The 25,147-nt window shown below is 40.2% G+C and overlaps 3 protein-coding genes across 4 annotated transcripts in view; all 3 read left to right on the top strand.

The window, feature by feature from the left end:
* Nucleotides 1-9,855, top strand: part of nim1ka (NIM1 serine/threonine protein kinase a) — a 14,745-nt gene extending 4,890 nt beyond the window's left edge. The window contains exons 1-6 of one of the 2 annotated variants that reach the window (XM_088434457.1): nt 2,379-2,682; nt 3,383-3,722; nt 3,833-3,945; nt 5,911-6,032; nt 6,122-6,268; nt 8,553-9,855. In XM_088434457.1, the coding sequence (XP_088290583.1) occupies nt 3,436-3,722; nt 3,833-3,945; nt 5,911-6,032; nt 6,122-6,268; nt 8,553-9,308 (1,425 nt within the window). In that variant the 5' untranslated portion in view covers nt 2,379-2,682; nt 3,383-3,435 and the 3' untranslated portion in view covers nt 9,309-9,855. Of the gene's footprint in view, nt 1-2,378; nt 2,683-3,382; nt 3,723-3,832; nt 3,946-5,910; nt 6,033-6,121; nt 6,269-8,552 lie in introns of those variants that run through there. The other variant, XM_088434452.1, reaches the window with a different exon arrangement.
* A 480-nt stretch (nt 9,856-10,335) lies between these two features.
* On the top strand, nt 10,336-18,509 carry creb3l3l (cAMP responsive element binding protein 3-like 3 like). The gene is made up of 10 exons (XM_088428659.1): nt 10,336-10,485; nt 11,150-11,293; nt 12,259-12,628; nt 13,109-13,218; nt 13,308-13,400; nt 14,408-14,514; nt 14,820-14,888; nt 14,960-15,044; nt 15,120-15,213; nt 17,023-18,509. The coding sequence occupies exons 2-10, from the start codon at nt 11,150-11,152 to the stop codon at nt 17,433-17,435; spliced, it is 1,485 nt and encodes a 494-aa protein (XP_088284785.1). The 5' UTR covers nt 10,336-10,485; the 3' UTR covers nt 17,436-18,509.
* A 1,765-nt stretch (nt 18,510-20,274) lies between these two features.
* gadd45ga (growth arrest and DNA-damage-inducible, gamma a) lies at nt 20,275-21,879 on the top strand. Its single transcript, XM_088427101.1, has 4 exons — nt 20,275-20,448; nt 20,532-20,633; nt 20,720-20,930; nt 21,044-21,879. Exons 1-4 carry the CDS (start codon nt 20,396-20,398, stop codon nt 21,155-21,157), a joined length of 480 nt encoding a protein of 159 aa, XP_088283227.1. The 5' UTR covers nt 20,275-20,395; the 3' UTR covers nt 21,158-21,879.
* The last annotated feature ends 3,268 nt before the right edge of the window (nt 21,880-25,147 follow it).

Genomic DNA, 25,147 nt, shown 5'->3' with positions numbered 1-25,147 from the left:
TGAATTTTAGAATCAAATATTCTACTAAAAACGTAATTGATTTGTTGAGTAATTTGTTAAAAATGTATTTTGTAGTAACAAGCAAAATGTGCTCGTAACATGCAGGTATTATTGTTGTTCCCTCTGGGTCATTTTCTCATTCCATATTGTAAGATTTGTGACCTTGAAAGTGTGTGACTTTAAACTGTGCAGCCTGGCCTTGTGAGTCAGCTCAGGTTTCATGTACAACTTACAACATTGTCTTCAGCAGTCATGCCAAAACAAAATTGTAGATTTAAAAAAAAAAAAAGATACTTGACAAAATTTACTTTACAAAATTTTAGTTCATGTCATGTTCATCATTACCTCCTCCAGGGCTACTATGCGCTGTAATGTGTTTTGGTGTGTGTGTGTTTTAATTCAAAGCATTTTAATGTCTGTCATTATATAGTACAGTATAGTGTATATATATTATATAGAATTGTATGGAGTAGTAAAAGTACACTATGACTAATCCAATAAAGATGTAGGAGACAGCGGGACTCGTAGCTCCTTCAAGAATGCTTATTTAAAGGAGGTTTTAAATGTTAACATCTCCCTTGATGCTTTCTGTGTGTGCACTAATCCACCCATCTGCTGTATTTCACATAAAAAACGCTGAGGTTAAATGCAGCGTTCTACAATGGCAAACATGGCGCTGTGTACTCTCTTTCTTGACACACTCCCTAATGGCGGGTGTTTGGTACTCAGCCTGACATAAAGACAAACACCCTTGCCAAGCAACCTGTTGTTCAGGAGAGGTGAAGCACTGAGGATTCTGGAGAATACTGCTCATCTACATGCACCATGTGGAGCACTATTTGAAACCACTAGTGCAAGAGTGTATCCATCCTGCTGTTTTTTTTAAATCCAGCACAAATCATATGTACAGTTAATTTTCATTTCCTGTTAGTTCTCAGGGCTATAATGTGTTTCGCTCACGCATGGTCGTCCTTTTAGTTCTTTATATTGACACACACAAAAGGCTAGTATTCTCTTTGCATGTCCTTGTCGGCCACCTGAGATCAATGCTGAAATATTCATCCAGGGTGTTTGATTGCTCATAGATTGCATATCCAAAAAAAGACCCTTTGATTTGCTGGAATAGTTGTGACATGGGCTCATTTCAATATGCAGATGAATGAGAGAATCTCTGTTTCCCTTGTTTTTTTTCCACAGCCATATTTCACTTTGCCATCAAATTCACGGGATTTTAAATAGAGAGATGCATAAATTGTCTGGTTAAACACAGATGACTACATGGATTGGAAAAAAAAACTTTATCTTTCAAGATGTTAACAGGTAGAATTGTATGGAATGCTTACTGTATTTACAAAACTAGGGTGTTTTGAAGTGATGAATATTTTGGATTTCTTCGTTTGGTTGAAACCAAAAATGGCCCCACTAGTTTGTTTCTTAAACAGGCTGCCTATAATATTTTGAGCTACATCAGAAATGAACTGAACAGAGAGAATTATTTGCCAATCTAATTTCAAAGGTTTTACTTTTATATTAACAATCAATTAATCAAGCATTCATTCTCAAAGGGTCTAAATAATTAAGATCCCAAAAGTCACTAAATTATGTGGTCACTTTCTCTAAACAGATTGTGCATACTGCTATCAACAGATTTAAAAGTGGTGGAAATTGCCATATTTAAAAGACAGTTTTTCACTTTAGGTAACTCTGATGGTATTCACAATGAACCATTTGGAAGAGCACCAAAAGCTCAAAATGTAGTTTGAAGTGAAAAAATGAGAGCTTGTATTGGAGATTGGCTTAATCAATCAGCTTTTACATATTTTGTGTTCTAATGTGAATTTAAATTCGTTCGTTTTTTTCGCTGAATTTACAGTATCTGATGTGGTGGAAAAATGCCTTCTTAGTTTTATGATATGACCAGCAAATTTCTGGACATTTTCTGGACTAATTTTAGTTTTTGCTAAATTTACCCTAAAGGAGTGTGCAAACAAGAAGCAGGTTAGTTGGGTCTTTTGTCTTGGTGCAAGTGAGTGATGAGGATATGTGTCTTGTTTGTTCTGGCTCTCATAGCAACGTTAGCCTTTGGTCGACAAACATGAACATGTAAACCACACTTTTACACAGAAGGTGATCCGGATTGCTTTTAAATGTCCAGATTAGAAATTGAGATAATAGTTTCTCTGTCTTGGATTTATTCCAGATGGTGGCAATAAATGTCTGCATCCCTGACATTATCATCTGTTCCACCTCTCTCGTACCCCCCCCCCCCCCCCATGCTCTCACTCCACCCCCTCCCATCCCCTCTAACCCTCCTCTTCAATCGGTGTTATATTTAAACCTCAGACACTCAAATGAGCCCATTTTAAGCCACACTGACCTCTTCAGTAAACGCCTTCATTGTGGATGACTCTCCTGGCACTTACCCTCACCTGTCTTTGGCTTTTCCGTACACACATCGAAGGCTACATCTGACTTGTTTTTTCCAGACTCATCTTGAGATTTAACTTTATAAATGCTTTGGAATTCAAAGGGAACGCGTTGTTGACCCAGTAGAGCTTGATCATTTTTTGTTGATGCAACATGCACTAAAATCTCAGAGAGGTTGCATTTTTTTCCCCCAAATCCATGCCGTCTGAATACAAACTTACATGATTCAGCTGCTAATGGCTCCTAAAGCTGGAGGTAAGTGTTTTTTGTAGTGTATGTAACAGTACTTGCCTGTCCATTCTTTTTATTATTTTTTTCAAATTCCATTTCCAATTTCAACAAAAATGTTCCTAGAAAAATAATACCTCAACAATCTAATAGAAATATCACTCAAACCATCAACACGTGGAATTTCAAATCGAGAGTCTTCATAATAGTGTGAGTCTAAAGCCTTTAAATGGGTTTCTTTTGATTAGGCTTTGTGTGTTTGCACGTGTGTTTCGACTCCACCGGAGAACAGCGGTGTACTGCAACATGCTGTGTAGAAAAGGTCTTGGCTGTTCATGTGAATAAAATATTTTTACTGTTAGTAACATGTCAAATAGTGAATAGTTTTACTTGGAAAGATGGTTTTCGTTTCTTTTCATACTGTATAAAAGTTAAAAATATTTGAATGTGACTTAAAACCTTCTCTAAAAGGTTTTATGAGCGCAATGTATTTGAGCCAGGGCAAATTTACGTCCCATCCCAAAAAAAGGTTTGAAATAATTAGAACTTGCAGGTTAACCACCATCGAAACACCTTCTTCTGAATTTTTGATGTTCCAATGGATTAGTATTCCACGATATATTCTGATTCAGGGTTTTTCTGAAATTGCATTGTATTACTGCATTTGCGTTTTCATCTTTGCACAGGCAATTAAAATGTTACCGTATTGTTTGTTTTACATCACCAGCTACCATGAGGTAAGCCCCCGCTCCGCCTCCACCCAGGGTGTCTGTTGGCAGGATGACTGCCATCTGCCCCTCAGAGAGCAGCCCAGAGGAGCCTGAAGCAGGGGCTGGGGCCACGGGAGCCACAGGGTGCACCTCTGTTTCCGGGGTTGACACTGGGGAGTCAGTTGAAGACTCTGTGGGAAGTTCTGTTGGAGACACAGTGGTTGGAGTCCATGGTCAGAAATACACGCGCTGCAGCACCCAGGACAGCTCCGACGTCAACACAGATGACGAAGGAACAACAGTCCGACGCCTTACCCCTCTGGAAAGACTCAACCTGGATATGTGTCAGGATGAGAGGTAAGCCCCCCCCCCCCCCCCACACACACACACACACACACACACACACACACACTTTAATTTATTTTCTACATTTGGATTTTATTTGTTGTTTTGTGATTTGACAACAGGGTTGTCCGGGAACTTACAGTGGGCAGAAGAATAAGCTTCTACAAAATTCGAGGAGAAATTGGCTGTGGAAATTTTTCCCATGTCAAGCTGGGAATTCATGCACTCACTAAAGGTAAAGCGAGCACAATAGTAAATTAATACTTTGGTTGAACTTACAAATCTTTGAACTCACTGCTGACAGGAAAATATGACATATACAAATGTTTGCAGTAAATACTGACTGTAAAAGGTGATATAGAGCAGTGACGTGAAACCTCAAATAGTGAAGCACTATAAAAAGCATCTGTAGAAGCTTGATGTTAAAAAAAAACAAATTTATAGTAAAAAACCCAAAACAAAACAAAACAAAAACAATAAAAGAATAATATCAGTGTGATTTTTTTTAAAATGCCGTCATTGCTCCAAAAATGAAAAATACACTAAAATCAATGATATTGTGAAACACTGACCTTTTTAATATAAAAACACTTTTAATACAATTATCTCTATTACACCACATTATAACATTTTACGGAATAAAATACATATTTTGCGTTTTTAATTGAAAAAAACATTGGCTGATGTGAAGGAAATCATATATTAGATTGTTATCATTATATGCTTATTTCTTGTCTAGAATAGTGTGCATTGCTATCCATGTGTGCAGTCCTAGTTCATCTCGCCCCAGTCCTTAGATAAAGCTGTTGAAGCATGAAAGTGGGAGCTGGGACCTTGGTCCAGCTGTTGGTGGCGCCCGACTGGCTCTTTTTGTTATGTCTTGTAATGTGCAATGCTTTGCTGAATGAATAAAAACCAGGCAGGGGCGCTTGGGCAGTTGAATTAGTGCGGGGGAACGAACAAGTTCATTCGCCCAAGCTTTTTCCCGTATTCCATGGTGTAGAAAAGTCAATCTTGGCTGGTCTGAGTTACTCTTTTTGCTGCTTAGCAACTAGGCTTGTCCTAGTCTTTTAGAGATTTCTCTGACAGCTGGTCTGACAAAAACAGCATAAAACATACAAGAAAAACAATTACAACAGTATCCATTGTTAGATCTGATATTATGGATAAGATTTGATGTTGGAAGCAAAATATATAAACATTTTATTTCATTGATCATTTAAACACTTTTATAATGGGGATCATATGTGGTCTGAAGTTGTTATAAAATAAATAATCATGCATGAAGACATTTTCTTTCTTTAGAGCTGTAGTTAGACCAGATGTTATTGAAAAGATCTGATGTGTTGAAAGTAAAAAAAAAAAAAAGTATTGTTGTATGATTTGTTTCAACACTATTATAACTGGGACCACCTATGGTCGATAAGGGTTTAAACGTTCACCAAATGTTAATGTGCCTCAAGGGTTAATGAAGATCCCATAATGTGAAGGTGACTTGTGCCACAGATGCGTCTCATAAGTTTCACTTGACCATTCTTAGTCAACGCAAAAGGTTTACTAGCTAAATTCTCATTCAAAGCATCTTTCTGCTTTGAATGCAAGTCCACTAGCTTAACATGGTCATTTGCCAGCCATGGAGATCAGCTCGGTTTTAGGTTTGAGTTTGAGTTACTGTAGCAATGACTTTTCTCATGTACTACAGATTGTACAACCTCATTGTCTTAAGTTTCACTACAATTATAAAATGTAACTACGCATAGTACATGATGCCGGCTCCTGCTGTCCTGTATTGAATAGTGACCAGCCTGTATAGCGAACAAGCAGAAGTTAATTCAAAATGAATGATGGAGTCTTGGACAAGGGGATGATTGAGGTGCAAAATTGAACTGATTGTCTGTTGACCTTGAGCAGAGTGATTCGAGAGCTTGTTTCCTTAGTGACATAGCTTGTCAAAAGCTAAAGAGGGAAGAAAAGAGGGTGACCTTTTTTCTTCTTGCGTCTACAGAATGTGTGCTTGTTTAAACTGATGACGTACTATTTACAAATTTGTTGAAATATCATGCCTCTGAATTGGACTATTTTAGAATAATGTCTTCTTTGGACGTTGGCTTCTTCACAAACTTTTCTGAAAAGTTTATGGATTTCTTCCAGCCCTTTGCAAACCTATGGATTTATTTTGTCCTTTCTTTTGCAACACTAGACAAAGTGGCCATCAAGATCCTTGACAAAACCAAGCTTGATCAAAAGACCCAACGTCTGCTCTCCAGAGAAATCTCAAGCATGGAGAAACTACATCACCCAAACATCATTCGCCTCTATGAGGTTGGACTCTGACACACTGTTCAGGTTATTGTTTGTGCATTAAACTGGATCAAGACAGGTGATCCTTTTTCCACTGTCTATATCCTAAGGTGGTGGAGACATTGTCACGGTTACACCTCGTCTTGGAGTATGCTGGTGGTGGGGAGCTCTACAGCAAAATCACCACAGAGGGGAAACTTTCTGACGCCGACAGCAAAATTGTCTTTGCCCAGATCCTGTCTGCTGTTAAACACATGGTTGGTATCATATCCAAAGAATATTTAATACAGAAATTTACTGATGACCTCAGCCAAGTGTGAAATGAAGAAATCTTGTCACACCATTAATTGGTTTTATGACACTAGAAGTATACGGGTAATTCCCTTTAACCAATCATACTCATTGCTCATCTAGTTTGAACCGGTGGCTCAAGTGGCAACTTAGAACCAAATGAAAAGTCAAAGCATCTTTTTACATTCTGCTATTACAAGTGCTCCTCAATTATATTTTGCAAAGCCTTTCGCGCACCCCCACTCACTGTGCCGACTATAGATAAGACTTAATACTTTTAACAAAAGAAAAAAACTATATGAATCAACTCTCCACAACTGTTAACTGCTTTTTTTTCAGCGTTTATACAGGTTACAGTTTAGTCTAAAACAGAAGAAAAAATAAACAAGTGCATCAATGTGCCTGGGGAGAAAAAAAAGATGTCAATCCCTATTTTAATGCAATTACATTTCACAAGGCAAAAACAGAGCCTTTTGCCCTGTGGCCATCTGCGCCTCCCCTGGCATCGCCCGCCTCTCTATTTGGGAAGGACTGTGCTGCACAAATATACTGTAGTTATGTCTCATCCCTGTATTAAGCTTAATTAAAGTATGATTTTAAAAATGTTTTGCCTGTATTTGTTCTCCATTTTTATGTGCAGAACCGCTCTTTGTTGCGGGTGATTTGATAACCTTTTTTGCTAAATTGGCCTCCCCTTTACTTTGCTCTGCTGTGGCTCTTGTGTGAAAAATACTGAAGTGAGGATCACTGCCTTAACATTTGTGGAGGGATGGCACATTTGGAGTAACATAGGTTTATATTTCAATGCAAACAAGTAATGAGGTTAAAGAATATTAATGCTTCAATACCTTGCATATGAATCCTGAAGATTGCATGCCATCCCAGAGGTTTTTGAATAAAAATCACTAGGAATGGGACGATGAACTTTATTACAAGATCTTACGAGATTCAAACGCCACAGGAATTCTCGTCCCTTCACAGCATGAGATCTTTTTGGTTTTTGGGGGGTGGGGCACGTATGGAATGGAATTTTCTGCAGAATGCGCTGCATGACAAGCAGCCACAACCCCAAACTTAACATACCAAATCATTTATGGAGGTAAACGCCTTGGAACTCTTTTATTTTGAAGTTTCTCCTGAAAAACCATGTCACAACAACATTGACAATTCTTTTGACTGCACAACTGTTACACCTGGAGTGAGTCACGCCACCCGATTAAAAGAAACAACACGCCGTAGTTTTTAAATAATGTTCATGCTTCAATTCACGGCAATTAAAAACTAATTTCTCTCATTTTGTTGCACAACGGCTGATGTCAGCGTTGAGCGCAGCCTCTAAGCATAAATTAGCTGCTAGCTAGCAGCGCTCAAGTACATCAAGCGCAGCTGGATTACGTGCTAGACACAGTATAATAGACCTAAATCAAAACTGTACGCTTTGCTGGCATTTTGACATGGTTGCTGTTGCTACTGATCAATATTGAGCATACCAGGTTGAGTCAAATGTGTCTTTGGTGGGTCTGACCACACTTTATAAAAAATAGGGGGAGGGAGCTGTTGAAAATCTTAATTTAAATATATGTGTTTAAATGAATGTTATTTATTTCATTTTATGTATTTTTGTTTTCACCAAACAAACAAAACAAATGTTTGCGGTTTTTATCCAAATACCAAAATTCTCAATACAGTAGAAGGAGTCCTACAAGAGAATTACAAGATGCAGTTATTACTTTCAAACCACCACCACTTTGGTTTGATGAAATGAATGAAAAAAAATATGCGACGCACTGCAGCTTACATGTGCTGCATTTTTTTAAAACTATCTTTTTGTTGAAGTAGCTCAGCCACAACTGAAAAATAAGCCTGTAACAAAAATGACTCCTGTGTTTGTTTACATTTGCATGCTAAAGTGTCAATTTTCTTGCAGTCTGCTCAATGAAAAGAACATTTTGAGACTTAAAAATCAAATAAAAAAGCTAAAATCCCATCTAGTGGACTCAATTTTGTGAGACTTCTCGTCTCCTGGAATTTGTGTCTCGTCCCATCCCTAGTAATCACACTTACCGATAAGCTGGGTACACACATAAGTGTCAAATGTCTCGCGCTCGTCCTACCTTACCAGCCTGCAACACTTCCACCTCCAATCCTTCTCTGAAACACCTTGCTAACATTGGCGTATATCCTTAAGTTTCTGCTCTTGTTTGCTTTTGTGCGATCACGTGACATTTGTGTTTTGTTTTTTGCTGACAGCATGAAAACAATATAATTCACCGCGACCTGAAGGCAGAAAACGTCTTCTACACCAGCAGTTCTCGTGTCAAGGTGGGCGACTTTGGCTTCAGCACGATGAGCCGTCGCGATGAAACGCTCAACACTTTCTGTGGCTCTCCGCCTTACGCTGCCCCTGAGCTCTTCCGGGATGAAAACTACGTGGGTGTCTTTGTGGACATCTGGGCCCTGGGAGTGATGCTGTTCTTTATGGTGACGGGCACAATGCCGTTCAGGGCGGACACTGTGGCTAAACTGAAGAGGTGCATCCTAGAAGGTGCCTTCACGCTGCCCTCTTGGCTGCCGGACGCGTGCCAGAAGCTGATTCAGGCAATCCTTCAACCAATACCGGTCGACCGTTACTCCATAGAACAGATAATGGGCAGTGACTGGCTTCATCATGTCGACTTCCCCCGGCCCATGGAGCCCTTCAAGCTGGAGCCATCTCACCTGGCAGAGAATGATCCATCTGAGCTGGGGGCGGAGGAGATGGAAGTAGCAACAGCACTAGGGACTCTTGGCATCACTTCAGAGCACATCCTAAACAACCAAGGAAAGGATTGCAGGAGTTCCATCACAGGAGTGTATCGTATCTTGCTGCATGGCGCTCAGAAGAGACGCGCAGTAGAGAGCATACCGACGGCCACGCAGGCAACCGGACAAAAAACGACTAAAAAGGAGCGTCTAAGGGTGTACCGCAGTTTACGGCACACATCCAAACTCTGTGTGATTCTGTGACATAATGCGAGATCTTATTTCATATTCTGCACTGCACACATTAGGCAAGACTGAATTGTAGTTTGGGGAAAAATAAAGTGGCTTCATGTCTAACAGTAGGCCAGTCCGTTAAAATCATGGTACACTACCCCATTTGGAAAATGAAGTCTAGGATTTCGTATTTTCGCATTATTCATTTAGTAAGTGAAAACTGTCTCTGTGAGAAAGCTGTTGGTTGAATTAGCTTGAGACTTGATTAGATGAGACTTGATCTCATCCATAAGTTTTGGAAAATGCTGTATGGGACTTTCCATAAGATTTGGATGGTTGAATTTAGCTGACACTTGACTTTTGGCATAATGTAGCACAAAACATCCTATAATAATAATCAAACTACTGTAGAGTGCGCAAAGGCTTGCATGCGCATACATGTGCTGTCTTCTGGATAAGCTGTCCTTTTGCAATGTCTTTAGAGACGCTTCATTGCTATTTTGCCCGATGTATCTCTATGAGATGTTAGGCTGGTTATTGGCCTGTTTGGATAAACCAATAAATGATTTATTATTTGTTTTGAGTCCTCTATTAATTCACTGGTGTCATACCCCGTGCATATGAGGCAGGAGAAATGAGAATGTTTTACACGTGGTTACTGCTGCTGCATTTGATCCCATGTCGTTAGCTAATTTACAATGTTGTTACACGTGTAACAATGCATCACCAATAAGAGGTATAATACAGTCCGAGAACCGTGCTCTGTAATGTGAGTTATTATTATCATTTTTACTTTGGAAGAGCTGGATGTTTCAGGATAGGTATAGACTACCAGAATATTGTATTCTTATAGAAAATAAAATCAACAAAAAAATCTTAAAATTCTCCCTCCTGATTTGATCTTTAATATGAGCATTTTTATTCGATTGGAACTGGAAATTTAAGGAGAAATGCGCGAAGCGCAAGCAAGACACAATTTCCCACAATGCACTGTGTAAGGTGTACGTATGCGGTAATGCGTACTACTTCCGCCTTCAAGCGATGACGCACTTTTTGCCTCGTTGGAAGGCGCTTTCCTCAGGAACAGGAAACGTAGTGACTGACAGCCACTGGTGAGCATACAGATTGTCCAGAGAGAGAGAGAGAAAAAAAAAACAAAGACGGCGAGACCCAGATACACTCATTCAAGTGGCATTTACCTTCTGTGGTAAGAAATTTGATTCCCATACCCAGCAAGTGTTTTAACAGTTTGCTGCGTGGTTTCTTATCATATTGAGCCGTCATATACCATGCTAATCAAGATAATACTCGTTAGCGCAAATAGCGTAAAGCTTTCGGCTTAGCATGTTCACCCTTCTCTTACAAATAGACGTTTTGTAATCTTAGTGGTTAGTTGAAAGCACAAAAAAAATAGGTGTCACTGATCACTTTGACCCATCCCTAGTACCACTCAGTCGCATATTGTCGTAACGTCAAAATCATGCAAATCTGTTGTGCGTGGCATGCCACTTGTCACATTATCCTTCAGTCCCAGTCTAAGAATGGAAATATAACGTAAAATGCAATCAGGCTTTAAATAATTGTATATTACTGTATGTTGTGCTGTATGTAGCCTTTGTGTTGACATTGTAATCATATGACATGAGGCGTGAGGGGGCGGGGCTCAGCAGAAGGGGAGGTCATGCTGGGAGTGATGCAACATGAACGATCATATTAGTAAACGTGTTGTATAACCGAGTCGTGCAAAAACTTTGAATTCCTACATCATATTTTGTTTCTCCCACATGCTAAATAAAGTCTTCTGTCCACCCATCATTCGTGAATATTTGGTGTTTAATGGCTCAACGTTATTTGAAATATGTCCATGGCAGATGGCAATCACAGAGAACCAAGCAAACATGGATGGAGCCGACCTGCTTGGGTTGCAGTTTGACGGCGGTCTGGATGAATCTTCAGAGGAGCAGCTCTTTGCCTACGTCAGCACACTCATTGATTCGTGGCATTCTGAACAAGATGTAAGGCTTCCGAAATCAATATCCTGTATATATTTTTTGTCAATTGCATGAATTGAGGTGAAAAAAATCATGTGTGATATCAGCAAATTTGGAGACTTGAGCTCAGATCTAAACAACTGAACAAGTGTGTTTACCTTTTTATTTTGCTTGGAGTCACCTCATGTTTTCATTATGACCCATAGGTCAATTCTTCATTATGAGTGATTAGTAATGTATACTATGTGCCTTTTTTATTCTGAGTTTTTTTGTGTAGTTGGAGGTAGGAAACAAACAAAAACAAACCAGAAATTCTTTGACGCTGTAAAGAGACTGCTTGATAAAATTGGCACTATTGCAATAATTAAATATTAATTACTATTACAAATGATTTTCACCAATCAAATACTAATTTAGATAAGCCTAGCCCCTACTCATATATCAGTTTAAGGAAGGCCCACAAAATGACAGTATTACTGTAAACACATTTGTGTTCCCCTCCATCCTCAAAAGAAAAAATGGTTTTAAAGATTTTTTTAGGATTTATTTTGCATTTGATAATTTCTCTATGCAACAGAATGTCATCAAAGAATTGTAATTTGTTAAAACATCATTTTAACTGTTGTTTTTCAGTATTTCACACCTTTGAACACAAAGTCCGCGAGGAATCTGCTCTTATAAATAATTGTTGTATCATAATTATAGAACAACAAGAATCATTAACCAGATTACAGTGCTTAAACTAGTAGAGCTAATCTCTTTGCAAGCATACTATTCCACGTGACTTCCGCTGTGGTTTTGGATGGCAACCCCTTGAGCAAGAAATTTTCCTATGACGAGAGGGCATTTGTAATTACTGCCATAGAGTTTTGGGTATTAGTTCTAGGTTTTACCTCCTATGTTAAAGCAGACTTTACTAAATACTCATTGTGCAAGTGATTTCTGTGACATCTCAATTATATCGGTTTGTAATGGTTTTCCCTGCATAGGTGCTCAGCTTGTTAAAGGAAGAGGACAACATAGAGACCCTTTGTCCATCCCACTCCCCATCGGGCAGCGACAGCGGCATCTCAGACTACAGCTGCAGCGCCGGTCACCCGGGAAATGGCACCCCCGTGGGTTGCCCGAGCCCCGAGGGCATCGACGTGGACTTCCTGCGTAGTCCCAGCTACTCCAACTCGAGCCCAGTGTGCTCTGAACCTACCTTAGTTGCTGAGGAGCTGCCGGCAGAGAACCCGGAGGCCTTGAGAGTCCAGGCGGATCATAGCTACTCTTTGCTCAGGAGCAAATGTGAAGACGTGGATGCCCTGCAGAGTGTGTGGGCAGAGAAGCCCGACACGGATGTCTTCATTGATCTTGGTATGTGTCAGTATCCATTTAATACTGTACGTTAACTTGTCAGATTTGCCCTAACCGAACAGGCAGGCAGGCTTAAAAATGTTGAAAATGTTCAAAAATCTTTTATCTCTTTTTGTTTTTCTGACGCTCAAAACGTTTCACACAGCCCTTGTACGTGAGCAACTATTGCTCACACAAGACAAGTTAAAACTGATGCGGTTGAGATGTATCACATGAATCACTCGGGTCTTGAGCAAATCTGTGTAGTTCCGCTCACTAATACACTGAATACATATTTATCACTGTGTGATGCAAAACATCACCATGTGTCTGTTTTCTAAAGCACGTGCTCATTACAGTTATGGTTGAGCAGTAGCTTATCCCAGATGACTTTGGGTGAGAGGTACGGTACACACTGAGTAGGCTAAGTTGGTTAAATGGTTAGGTAGGTACTTGCAAGATGTTAAATGTGATGTTGATCTCTTCAAATCATGTCCACAGATAATCTTGTGACTGAGGAAATGGAGGGCGACTACACCAGCGAGATGCCTTGTACGCTGGCCATTGAGGAATCAGCACTGGAAACAATGCAGCATGACAGCACAGAACAGGTCAGTTCGGTCAGAAATCCTCCACATTCATGCCACTGTCATCATCTCAAAATGTATGACGAAATGTTGAGCCCTCTTTGATTTTGCAGTTCCAGTTCAGGGAGATCGTGCTCTCTGAGGAGGAGAAACGGCTTTTGGCAAAAGAGGGTGCGACTATTCCCACCCATATGCCTCTTACAAAGGTAATCTCGGCCATTGGATAAGCGTCATTGGAAATAAGGATGAGATTCTCAGAATAGCTAACAGTTTGTTTGTTTGTGAATTATAGATTTGGTTTTGTTTTTCTATCTTTGTTGCAAATTTTATTTTAATTTTAAGTACAGTATTTGTCATGGCCCATTTTTCAAAATTAAAATCCAGATATATTTATTTATTTCAATTTTATTTGAACAAAATCATAACATGTTTTTGACCAAGGCTATACTGGTGAATATTTGATTTAAAAAAAAATCACTGCATTATCACAAACCATTCACGGCACACATCACCCACAATTCATTTCTTGGATTGATAACCTGTGGCATGGCCACACTAAATTTACCAAAGCCGCGTAAATTCAAATGACTGATTAAAAAAAAATTAAAACTCCTACAATCGGCCTGAATATTATTGTTAAAATGTTTTGTTCCTGATATTTAAAGGTGAAATGCGTGTTTGATGGGCAATTATTCATGACCTGCAATTTTTTGTGGTTAAGGTTAAGAATTCTATACCTGTATAATGACAGGTTTAATCTTTATTTGGACTTGTATATATATATATATATATATATATATATATATATATAATTTTTTTGGATTTGATTTAAGAGGGCAATGCCTAAGAATTACATTTTCAAACTGGCTCAACTAAATAAGGTTTTAATTTTTGTAATTGTACTACGTTGAAGTGAGTGAAGAGGTACTCATGACAAAAAGTTTGGAGGTGCACAAGACACAAAAGGTTGAGAACCCCTGTTTAGATTGCAGATCCCTACGATAGTGTTTGCTTGTTGATTCATGGCCTATTGTAAATTGAGCTCAACTTTTTTGTTATTATTTATGCCTTTAAAAGCTCTGCTACATCCATGCAGAAACTGATGCACTTTTCTACAGTGACAATTTGAAAGAATGTCCATTTTTTTCAATTAGAGCATGGAGGAAACCCATCCTAGTCTTTAACATTGATCTTGGCGCTTTTGTGTATGCAGGCCGAGGAGAGGACCCTGAAGAGGGTCCGGAGGAAGATCCGCAACAAGCAGTCGGCTCAGGAAAGTCGCAAGAAGAAGAAGGTGTACGTAGACGGCTTAGAGAGCAGGTGAGATGAATTCCCTGTTGTCCGTGTTTGTACATTAGAAGGAAAGTGAGACAAGAGACTGAAAGCTTGACTCCTGCTGAAAGTGACGGTCACTCAATGTTTATTGTTTTCCAGCCACCAAGCTCTTTAAACTCTATTCAAATGCTAAAACCTCACATTTCTCTCTGCTGTCTCTCACTCACTGGAAGGAAGCTCGTTAATAAGTAAATCACATACTACTAATTAAAGACAATCGGGAAGGGCGTTTGCACTAATTAGCGACTTGGTGATTATTAAGTGAAAGTCTTCTGTTACCTCCCGCTCAGGGTTGCCGTCTGCACTGCACACAACGTGGAGCTGCAGAAGAAAGTCCAATTGCTCCAAAAACAGAATATGTAAGAAAACCTGATCATGCCTTGCTTAACATTCATTTAAAAATAAAACAACCCTATTTTCTTCCTCCCAGGTCTTTAATTGAGCAGCTAAGGAAACTGCAGGCTGTTGTGAAGATGTCTACCTTGAAGGCCAGCACGACTAGCACGTGTGTCATGGTGAGAGGCAGCCCTTCGTTTTTGGAAAAGAAGGACTTTCATTTTTCTTCATGCCGGGTACTTTCCGCCCTCAAGGTGTTCCTGCTCTCCTTTTGTCTTATCGTCTTCCCGTCGATCAACCCCTTTGGCAGCAACGCAGAGAAGAAGGAAATCTACCATCCGTCTTCCAGTAAGCGCTCTAACTTCACCCGCCTTCTAATCTACCTTAATTAGCCTCATAAAATAAACACAGCCGCAGAAGGAAAACAATGTCAAGGGCAAGTTTTGGCCATTTGACAAAAGCTCACTGCAACTAGGACTTTTCAGCTTTGTTTTTAACTGACTATTTTGTAGTTGTCTTTTTATTGTGTTTTTATTTCGATTGCATTTCTTTGAAGAGACCATCAGAGCACATGGACTTTGTCTTGACAATGGAAAAATGAACCACTTGTGACTTTAGTTCAACGCCACAGTTGTTTTATGGTCAACTTTGCCAGTTTTAACATTATTGTTCATTTCACTGGTTATAAAACGTTCTTTTGTACATTAAAAAAAAAACAAAAACTTGGAAGGGGATGAGTAACCATGCAAGTCGACCTGTTTAAAAACGGAATATTTTAAAGTAAACAAAAAAGGAGGATGCAACTTTATCAGCCTAATTCATTTATTTTTCTGTTATATTTCTTTTGGCTTTCAAATTTTTTACTTTCATCGTTGTTATTTTTTGGGGGGTGACAAAACATCCAAATTGACCAGTTTAAAAGGCAAAGCAAATCCAGTAAAATGATTTTGAAGCTAGATAACTAAACACAAAAGATTTTTGGTGTACCCAAAAAGAAAACCATAACAGATGCAATATATGCCTCAAATGATCGGCTAATGTACTACGTTCAAAGTTGATAAGTAACCGTCAAGGTGTTGTTGAACTAATCAAGATTCTGATTGATATTGCAGGGCAAAATTAGATGGGTAACTTAGCTCCTTAGTCTTTTAATTATGCAAAATGCAGTAAAACCCCTCAATAATGACACCTGCATGTGCAAAAAAAAAAAACCCACTGTGAAAAAAAAATCTGTGCATTGAAGCCTTTCACTCTTTCTTAGTTCCTCCTACAAGGAAAAAATCTCCCTGTTGCATAACACGAAATGCTTTTTTCAGTATTTACATTGCACTGAAATTCACTATAGCAAAAACAAACCTGCAGAAAAAGTCTAGCTTGGTTTTGCAGCACTTAAAACTCAGAGTGGCTTTCCCCCTGCAGTCAAACGATATTCTCCCATACTATAGGTGGCATAATATAGCATAATCATAGAATTATAGTCAATTAAACGATCTAAAGAGACTCCTCATCCCTCCCCAATGTGGTGCTTGCCGGGAGTTGTATTTAGATCACGGTATTCCTTTTGAGACGAATCATAAAGATGTTTGTACCGACAGACTCCCATAAGCAATAGTTCGTCCGCCTTGTTGTCCGTTCGTAAAAAAAATAAAATAAATAAATAATATGGAAGACACGTAATGCAGAAAATTTGTTGTGTGCAGAGGGGCGTAGTTGCCAAAATAATGTAATTTAATGTGTGGAGCTCGTGAACGCGTCAAGGGTAAATCAAAGGTAACATTTGAAGATAGGATAAAAGTAATTAAGATGAAAGATGAATGAAGCAAAGTGAAAGAAATTATGCAAGAAATTGCATATTTTGAAAAACGAATACTTATTGTAGATTTGTCAATTTCTTTTTTTCAATGTTGAAGTCCCCTGTTATGAAAAATTTCTGGCTGGAAATATGATTTTTTTGTAGAGGAGTTCTACTGTACCAGGCATTGATTACATTGCGAATGATTGTTGAAAACAATGGCTCCAGCTCTTTTCAGCAGGCACCAATGCTTTGTACCAGGCCTCAGTTCTTGGTCACGTGCTATCATCGAGATTCTCTGTTTTTCAACTTCCCAGTAACAGGCTTTTTTGTTTTGTTTTGTTTTGTTTTGTTTTGTTTTGCAGTCATTTCCCGAACTCTGCGCTCGCTGCCGTCAGAGAGCACCGACGCGTTTACCTCCCTGGAACCCGAAGACGACGAGCTGGACCTTCGCCTGCTGCCCCAAGCCGAACTGGAGAACGTCGACGCCATATTCGTCGGCGGGAAGAAGAATCACACCCCCGACTACCAGCGCATGGAGCAGCCAGATTCGGAGACGGCCGTCAATGGCAACTCTTCGGCCGATTACCCCACTCTCCCGCAGGTGCCGGATGTGACGCCGGGGGTTGGCGGTGGGGCTGGGGGATTACAGGAAGGCTCCTTAGATTCTGTAGTTGTGGCAGCCGTGGCATATGACGTCCGCGAGTCCAAGGGAAACTGGATAGACCGGAACCCCCCGTCTGTTATAATACAGCAGCACCGTTCAGATGAGATGTAGCGTGGTTACGTCCAAGTGCGGAATGTGTTCACAGCACAAATTTGGCTGGCTTATGAATTGATGCTCAATACGGTGGAACATCTCAAAAGCAGTACAATTTATACTACAACCGTCATTTTGGACAAATCTCCACAGAAGGTGATGGTAACATTAGAAACAATGATAAAACTCAACAGAACTCGCTCCTTCCGCATGGGATGCATCACAGCATTATTTCACTTTGCTTCCTTAAGTGGTTAAAAATAAAAAAATTGGAAATCTTAACCGCCTCTAAGTCAACCAGTCCCATGATATGAATCCGCCAACTGGCTGTTCCTCTACTTGTAAAAGGGAAAAAAAAGTGAGAAACGTCCAGTTATCCTAACATCCTCCTAATCTACTACTGTTACTTTATTTGCACTTTTCTTATGATGTTAAGGGCGAAAATCCGTTCTGAAAATGGTAAAATACAAGCATGTATCTGAAAAGGCCCCAATCTCCCAACAAGTTAAAAGTTATTTTACAGAAAAATCACACTTCAATGTCGTAAAGTAGCAAATTAGCCTCCATCATTCATTGCTTGATAGAAAATAGGCTGCTTGATCAAAGTGATTTGGGTCATTTGCACCATGAAGCCATTGCAGGACATTTGGCCTTGTATATAGATAATTTGTCATGTTTTTTCTTTGTTACAAGGGTTTTTGTCCTACTGTGCGGACAGTCACGTGATGACCTCCAGACTCCTGACGATATTCTTTAAAGGAGCCATTCTTTTTATATTACCTGTCCAGATTATATTCTCAAATTTGTGCAATGTATGATGCTCAGAAAAAAAAATTGTTGCATAGTTAACTATACACAGAAATGTAGTGAGCTGTTCCGTCAGTGAGACGTTTTAGTGTATTTATGTTACTATTAATAGCAATGCCCCGTGAAGGGCACTGCTGTTTTACGATCAGATGAGATTTTAAATGTGAGGGAGGGAAAGGCACTGATTCAAGAATAAAATGTAAATAAGGTGAAATCATTGAAGCTTTTCTGTACATTTGACCTCTTTATGTATATGATAATAAAAGTTTTATGTACCAAAACAAATCATCTTTGGATTTATTTTGGATGATATTCACAAGCTCTCCAAGCATGATGTAGTATTAACCATCACAGCACAGTATAAATGATGTCACTACCAACGATCATGCTGCAAATTTAAATGCTGAACAGGTTTACCATTTACGATTGTAGCTCAAAACTTTCTGAAAAAATAACACATAAAACATCCCACCTCGCGGGGCAATGGCTCGTGATATCCAGCAGATGGACATTTTGCTGACAGGAATCGGAAAAACCCCTGGATTTTACTGAAAAGCAGGATTGCTTCCATCACGTGGTTGCTGCTGCACTGTCCCGTGCAAGGCAAACAATTTTATAATGCATTAGACATGACATCAGCCTTTTTAAGCGGGGAAGTAGAGGCAGGTGACTCATCAGCAGGCATGACTCATGATTACGAAGCGGCAAGCCTGGACTAGTTTGCGTGGAGAAGGCACACTTTCAAATTGCCTGAAGGGGGCGACGTAAGTCTAGCTGTTAACTCAGCACGAACGAATACCGTGTTTGCTATATGTTTGTGTTAATGTTGAAGTGCTTTTAAAATGATCACGCCGCACTTCTTATACAAAATGTCTATATTTTATTATTGAAGCAAATAGATACAACAGGAGTGCGAAAAAATAAGATACGTAGGCAATAGGGTTTTGATGTACTGTACAGTATTATTCAGTTGTGATTAATTAACTATTTAAGAATATAAATGTACTTTGGATGCAAAATTGTATATTTTAATAAATTATAACAATGCAGACATTTCGGTATGAATGCAAAGTCATTATTCATTTTTTCTTTTACATTGGGCTTGGTTTATAGGTTAATTGTGAATGCGACTGACCGCGAAACGAAAAGGTCGTCATGCGGAAGTCTAGCCTCTACCCGGAAGTGAGCGTCTATGTCTCGTGCCAGGTAGGGCATATTACACTGCTTGTCAAGGTTGCGCTGGATTTCAAATTCACTTCCAAGCAACTCAGCTTGTTTATTGGACGTCTTTTGGCTTCCAGGGAGAGTTTTATCAAATGTGCTATTTATAGACTGTTAATTCCCTGAGCTGGGAAAGTCCTGCACTTTGGAGAATGTTGCACAGAGTTCACCTCTGAACCTTTCCCTGAGTTATCCCGTCAAGTCTACATCTCAGCAACATGGCTTGGGAAAATATCACTCTATGCATGATAGTTATATAAGCGCCTTAAAGAAAACACGAGCAAAGTTCCTTACATTCAATAGAAAATGGCAACAACAGTTACATGAGCCAGTTGACTTTTTAGGCTTTTGTCTGTGAGGTTGTGTAATAAGTGGCCAAATAAAACGCTTTCCAGGTGGATGCTTAAAAATAATCTTGGAGACGTAAAAGCGTAAACATGTTTTGCAATGCACCCCGTTTGAACTTTCAAATCACCCTTAAAGAGACAACACGACACTTTTGATCGACATTACTAAGTAATCGGACAAGTGTAGAGTTCAACCCCCACTGTCCCTTTTAACCGTGTTTTTGTGCACCGTGGTTATGTTGACAAAGGCAAAAGGAGGTGGGGGTGATTTCTTGAAAGTTCGTAATCCTTCCCCGCGTGGGCTTGTCAACAAACCTTGAGCAGTAAATGCCGGTGGTGGAGGGTGGGGGGGATCTGGGGGACTTTTGCTTTCCTGCTGGCTGGCTGTCGTGCACCAATCCGGGTGAAGCCTGAGCGGAAAGAACCGCCCCTTGCCGAGAAACCACGCCGGGCTGGCTATAAAGCCTCTCGCTGCCGCCTTGGCTCTCAGAATAACGGCAGCAAAGACAAGAGACGTAATCATTCTGGAATACTCGAGCTCCACTTGCAGTTTTTTGGGTTTCCCGTGCCTACTCGCGTCACGAACACGCTTGGATTATAACGATGACTCTTGAGGAGATTCGCGGACAAGAAAGCACGATGGAACATAACGAAAGGTGAGTCTTGCACGCAATCTGAGGGGAATGTCTTTTTTGGAGGCGCGCAGCCGTCTGATGTGTTTCATTTTCTCATGGAAAAGGGTGCAAAGTGCAGGCGCAGCATTGGAAGAGCTGCTGCTCGCCGCTAAGAAGCAAGACTACCTGACAGTCGGGGTGTACGAGTCGGCTAAAGTCATGAATGTGTGAGTATCTTTACGCATGGATTGTAATGCAAACGCGCAAGTCGCCGTGCAGCTTCTAACCGCTCTCTCATTCATCCGACCGACAGCGACCCAGACAGCGTCGCCTTTTGCGTTCTGGCCACTGACGAGGAGCACGCGTGCGACATCGCCCTGCAGATCCACTTCACGCTCATCCAAGCCTTTTGCTTCGACAACGACATCAACGTGGTGCGCGTCACCGACATCGAGCGCCTCGCCGACCTGGTCGGCGCCGACGAGGGCGGCGAGCCTAAAGACGCCCACTGCATCCTAGTCACGGTAAGGGATGATTTTAAATGGTAGAAAAGTGACCAAACGTGTTTTTAATGGTTTTTTTTTTGACGGATAAAAAGCAACAGGTGATCTAAATGTTTGCCGTTTTTCCATTCCAGAGCCCCAGTGCCAATCCTTGGAAGGACCCTGCTCTGGACAAGCTGAGTCTCTTCTGCGAGCAGAGCCGCAGCATGTGCGACTGGGTCCCTACCATCACCTTCCCGGAACGCTGAGTCAGCCCTTGTCCCCCGATCCCTTGAAGATGCATCGACGATGATGACGATAAGAAAGAAAGTCAAGGCTTCACTTGAGGGTGTCCCGGGCCTTTTTGCCTCCCGTTTGTCAGGATTAGTAGGCTGCGTGGCTGGGATGCAAGCTCGCCATCTCATTCCCTCCCCCTCCCGTGCCCGATCCCTGCTTCCACGTGCAGGGGGAGAGCAGCCTCGCAGTCAGTGCATTCCGGGTCAGACGTTGTGGATTATACCCTGAGGGGAGAACGACTCAGAAGCCAGTCAAAGGGGGGTGGTGGTGGCTCAGCGGTGTGCCGTGAGGACACCACGACAGACACTCGGGGAGGCGTTGCGAAAGCGATGACGGCCCACTCCATGATTGGCCAGAAGACGTCGGCGGTGCGTGGGCACGACTGCATCAGACTGTGCAGAGGTGGATGTGAGAAAGAGCGGAGGCCGCGTCGGAGCTCATCAGATGGGAGTGATGCTGATCCGCAAAGAGAGTGGCTGAAAAGAAAACAAGAAGACTGGACTCTTTCTTCAAGTGCAGATATCCACAGCAAAAGACTTGTGGAAAATCTTGATTTGAGCTGCACTTTAATGGCATTTTATGAACTTTGATCATGTTTTCTTGGAAATTGTGCAATTATGCAGCAATGCAACATGAATTTGATTTTGCACACCTTATGTTCATGATCTGTGAATAAATGTTTGAAATACATTAACTGCTTGATTCTGTAGACTTCTTTCACCATCTGCTTTAGCAGCTTTTTAAGAAAATCTAACAAAGGCTTTTCAAGGGACACTATGCAATAATTCAGCAGCAAGCTAGTTCATGTCGGTGGTTATTAGTCATGCAACATGACTCACGGAGGTGTCATGGCTATTTGAACAAAGAAACTACAATCCACACCAAAGTGTATTTGACCTAAAGTCATGCAAACGATATGTAAAACCTCTCAGGAAGCAACACCAAGTCGGTCATTAGTCGTCCTCCAAAAAGATGAATTAAGGAAAGACGGCTATTATATTAGAACTGCTAAAAGACCAAGACAAATTGACGTGTGCTTTTTATTCAAGCAAAGGCTACAATATTAGTAAATACGGCAATATGCTAATAAAAGTTAAAGATAAGACAGAAAGCAATGCTATGACTGTAATATTAATTGTCTTGCAAAAACCCTGACTCAGGCATAGTAAAAAAACAAAACAAAACAAAAAAAACTATTGAAGAACAGTATACCTTAGTGTATTCCAAGGAAAATAATGCAGACTCCACAATGAAAATAATACCGTGTTGGTCATTGGTGGCTCCGCAAAAGGATTATTTGAGGCATGACATCAATTAGAGCAGACAGCATAGTATACACCAACGTGTATTCCAATGAAAGTACTGCAGACAGTATGCAAAACTTCAGAGGTTGCAACATGGTGCTGATAATTACTATTATCCTGGAACATACAAATTGAGGTGAGGCATCTCATAGAGCAGGGAATTATTAAGGAAGTAAAGCACATAAAGGAATTCAAAAAGATGGACATGCAGTCATGATTGAAGGGCATTACAGGCAACAAAAAACCCTTCTTGCTAAAATCAGTTTACCCGCAATGCGTGGTTTCCAATCCACATTTTTGAAGGCTGAAATTAAAAAAATTAAAAAATAAAAACTGACTCTTCAATTTGGTTCTCGAAGTGATCCCTCAACATTGTTATTTCTTTTACGATAAAGAGGAGTGCCTACACTTGGGAAGACTTTGACGCTGCCAAGAACCTAGACTCTTACAACTGCTTCTGGGTGAAGGATGTTGTCTGGCTGCATTCAATGCAGCAATCTATGCCTTGTGACAATAATACTAGTAGATTAAAAAAAAAAAAAAAAACCCACAGGCTCGCAAACAAATGAGCATCATGTATGCCTGTAATTAAAAATCAGAGATGAATCTTATGAACCACAGCACATGATAAAAACAAGAAAGTCATGATCTGCCCAAATTCTTTATTTGTGTCTGAGCTGAGAACCGAAAGCACCTTTTGAGGAAATACATTACATGAAGTGTATTCAGAAGATTGCGGGGCGGGTGGCATGCAAATGTCCACAAGTGGCATAGTTGCTAACAAAAGACTTCCTGCGGGGCGGGACCATCTATTCCAGCAGTTTCCAAAATTTGAGAAAACATCATGCACCCCACTGAAGGATATGTAAAATATGACATGCAAAAGTTAACCAGCAGTCAGTTACCACACTGGTAATTATTAGTCGGGATGCCTGTCGCGATTTTTTTCAGGGCGATGCCATAACGAGAACAAAACTCTTGACTCGTTACTGCTACAAAGTGTAAACCCTACTAGTACTATTAATCCCCCCCCCCCCCCCCCATGAAAAACTGTGACAGATTATGTTTAAAAAGAAAAACAATACCATCTATTCCAATATTGAATTTTTCTTCAAATTTCCTGAAAATAATGGAATTTTTTTATGTTATTCAAATGACTAATTTCTGCTTCATGATTGTAAACTGCTCCAAGAGATTAGTATCAGCTGCCATTGAAAGTACCGGTACCTTGAAATAGATCCAGGTATCAGTCTAATAATCAAATTCCAACCCAAATTGTACAAAAACAAAAATTGAGACATGCATTATTTGAGGAAGTAGATTCTCTTGAGACCCTATGAATAAGCAAACTATGCTTTTTAGGTAATTATTTGGCTTGCAAAAATACTAACTGGTGTGGAATCTATTACAGCAGAGATCATGAATTGGGGATTTTTGTTTTTATTTAAAAACATCTTTTAGAATACAAAAACAACAAAACGATTGGGTGAGTTGCTGACCTTTGTTTTTGTGGAAACGGCATTTGTTCATTTCTATATTTTCTTTGTTTAGGACACAGATTGGCATCCAGTATTTTCTTGTCACTTATCAAGTGACAGTTTTTGAGCGCGGTTGCTTGCTTGAGCTTGAGGAATGCGGAAGTTGACATTACGTCATTCTCCATCCCATTAAAATAAAAAAAAGAAAAAAAAGTGTGATTGTAGCAGCGTGATGGATCATGAGTTCCAACAGCCCCAGTGCTTGTGACTTGTGCTCTTTCTAGGCAGCAACCCTTGAACGCTGACTTGGCAGCTTGAAATCGAAAAGTTGCAAGTCATGCTGGAGGGGCTTTTTTTCTACACAATTAGGCTTGTTTACATTTCTCTGCAAAACATTTAAAAAATAAGCTTGTGTCATCGTTCTTGCAGTCATATCGGGACCACAATTGGTCTTCTTGCCCATCCCCTCTCACTCAACCTCTGTCTACCCTCGGCCCCCCTACTTTGTCCCCCCTTCTCAACCCCTGACCTTTCATCATATATTGTATTTATGATATAAAATAATGATGGAAATGCGGCCAATTGCCTATTCAATGTGTAAAGTGCCATGAGATAGCTTGTTGCGAATAGCTTCTGCCTATAATATTGACTCAACCTTAAAAACAGCTTTCTACACAATAATGTTCTAGTGTTTACCGCTTGTTGCAAATGGCACTTTTAGTAGGTAGTTGTCATTTAAATGCACACTCAGGGCAAGCACTAGAAACCCCTCCGTGTGTGCTTAGCTGAGATCTCGTGCAACCAAGTGGAAAGGAGCGTCTGCACTGTCTTTATAAGCCTGTTTGCCTTTGCACCAGGCCTTCAAATGTCACACAATCACTGCAGGCAAGAAATACATTCCAAATAGGCATACTTACTTGTTTATTACTGTTTTTCACTTTTATGTCCTGCATTTGAAAACATAGGATATATGTGTACTTTGTACCCTATTGTCATGAAAAGATCATTACCTTTTCCACATGACATGATGTGAAAAAGATGTTAACAGAGTTTTGGAAGGAGAGCAAAGCGTGAAACAGAAGCAGTAACAACTGATGCAGCAGGTTCAGAGAAGCAAGGTATTCCCAATTCATGGCCTTATTTTGGAGAATTGTTGATTATGTATGAGTGATTTGTAGCA

Source organism: Hippichthys cyanospilos, chromosome 1 (genome assembly GCF_059441005.1).
Source record: "Hippichthys cyanospilos isolate Australia breed blue-spotted pipefish chromosome 1, RoL_Hcya_1.0, whole genome shotgun sequence".
In the NCBI taxonomy this organism is placed as follows: Eukaryota; Metazoa; Chordata; class Actinopteri; order Syngnathiformes; family Syngnathidae; genus Hippichthys; species Hippichthys cyanospilos.
The sequence above is the reverse complement of the archived record's forward strand: the minus strand, read 5'-3'. Positions and strand labels throughout refer to the sequence as shown.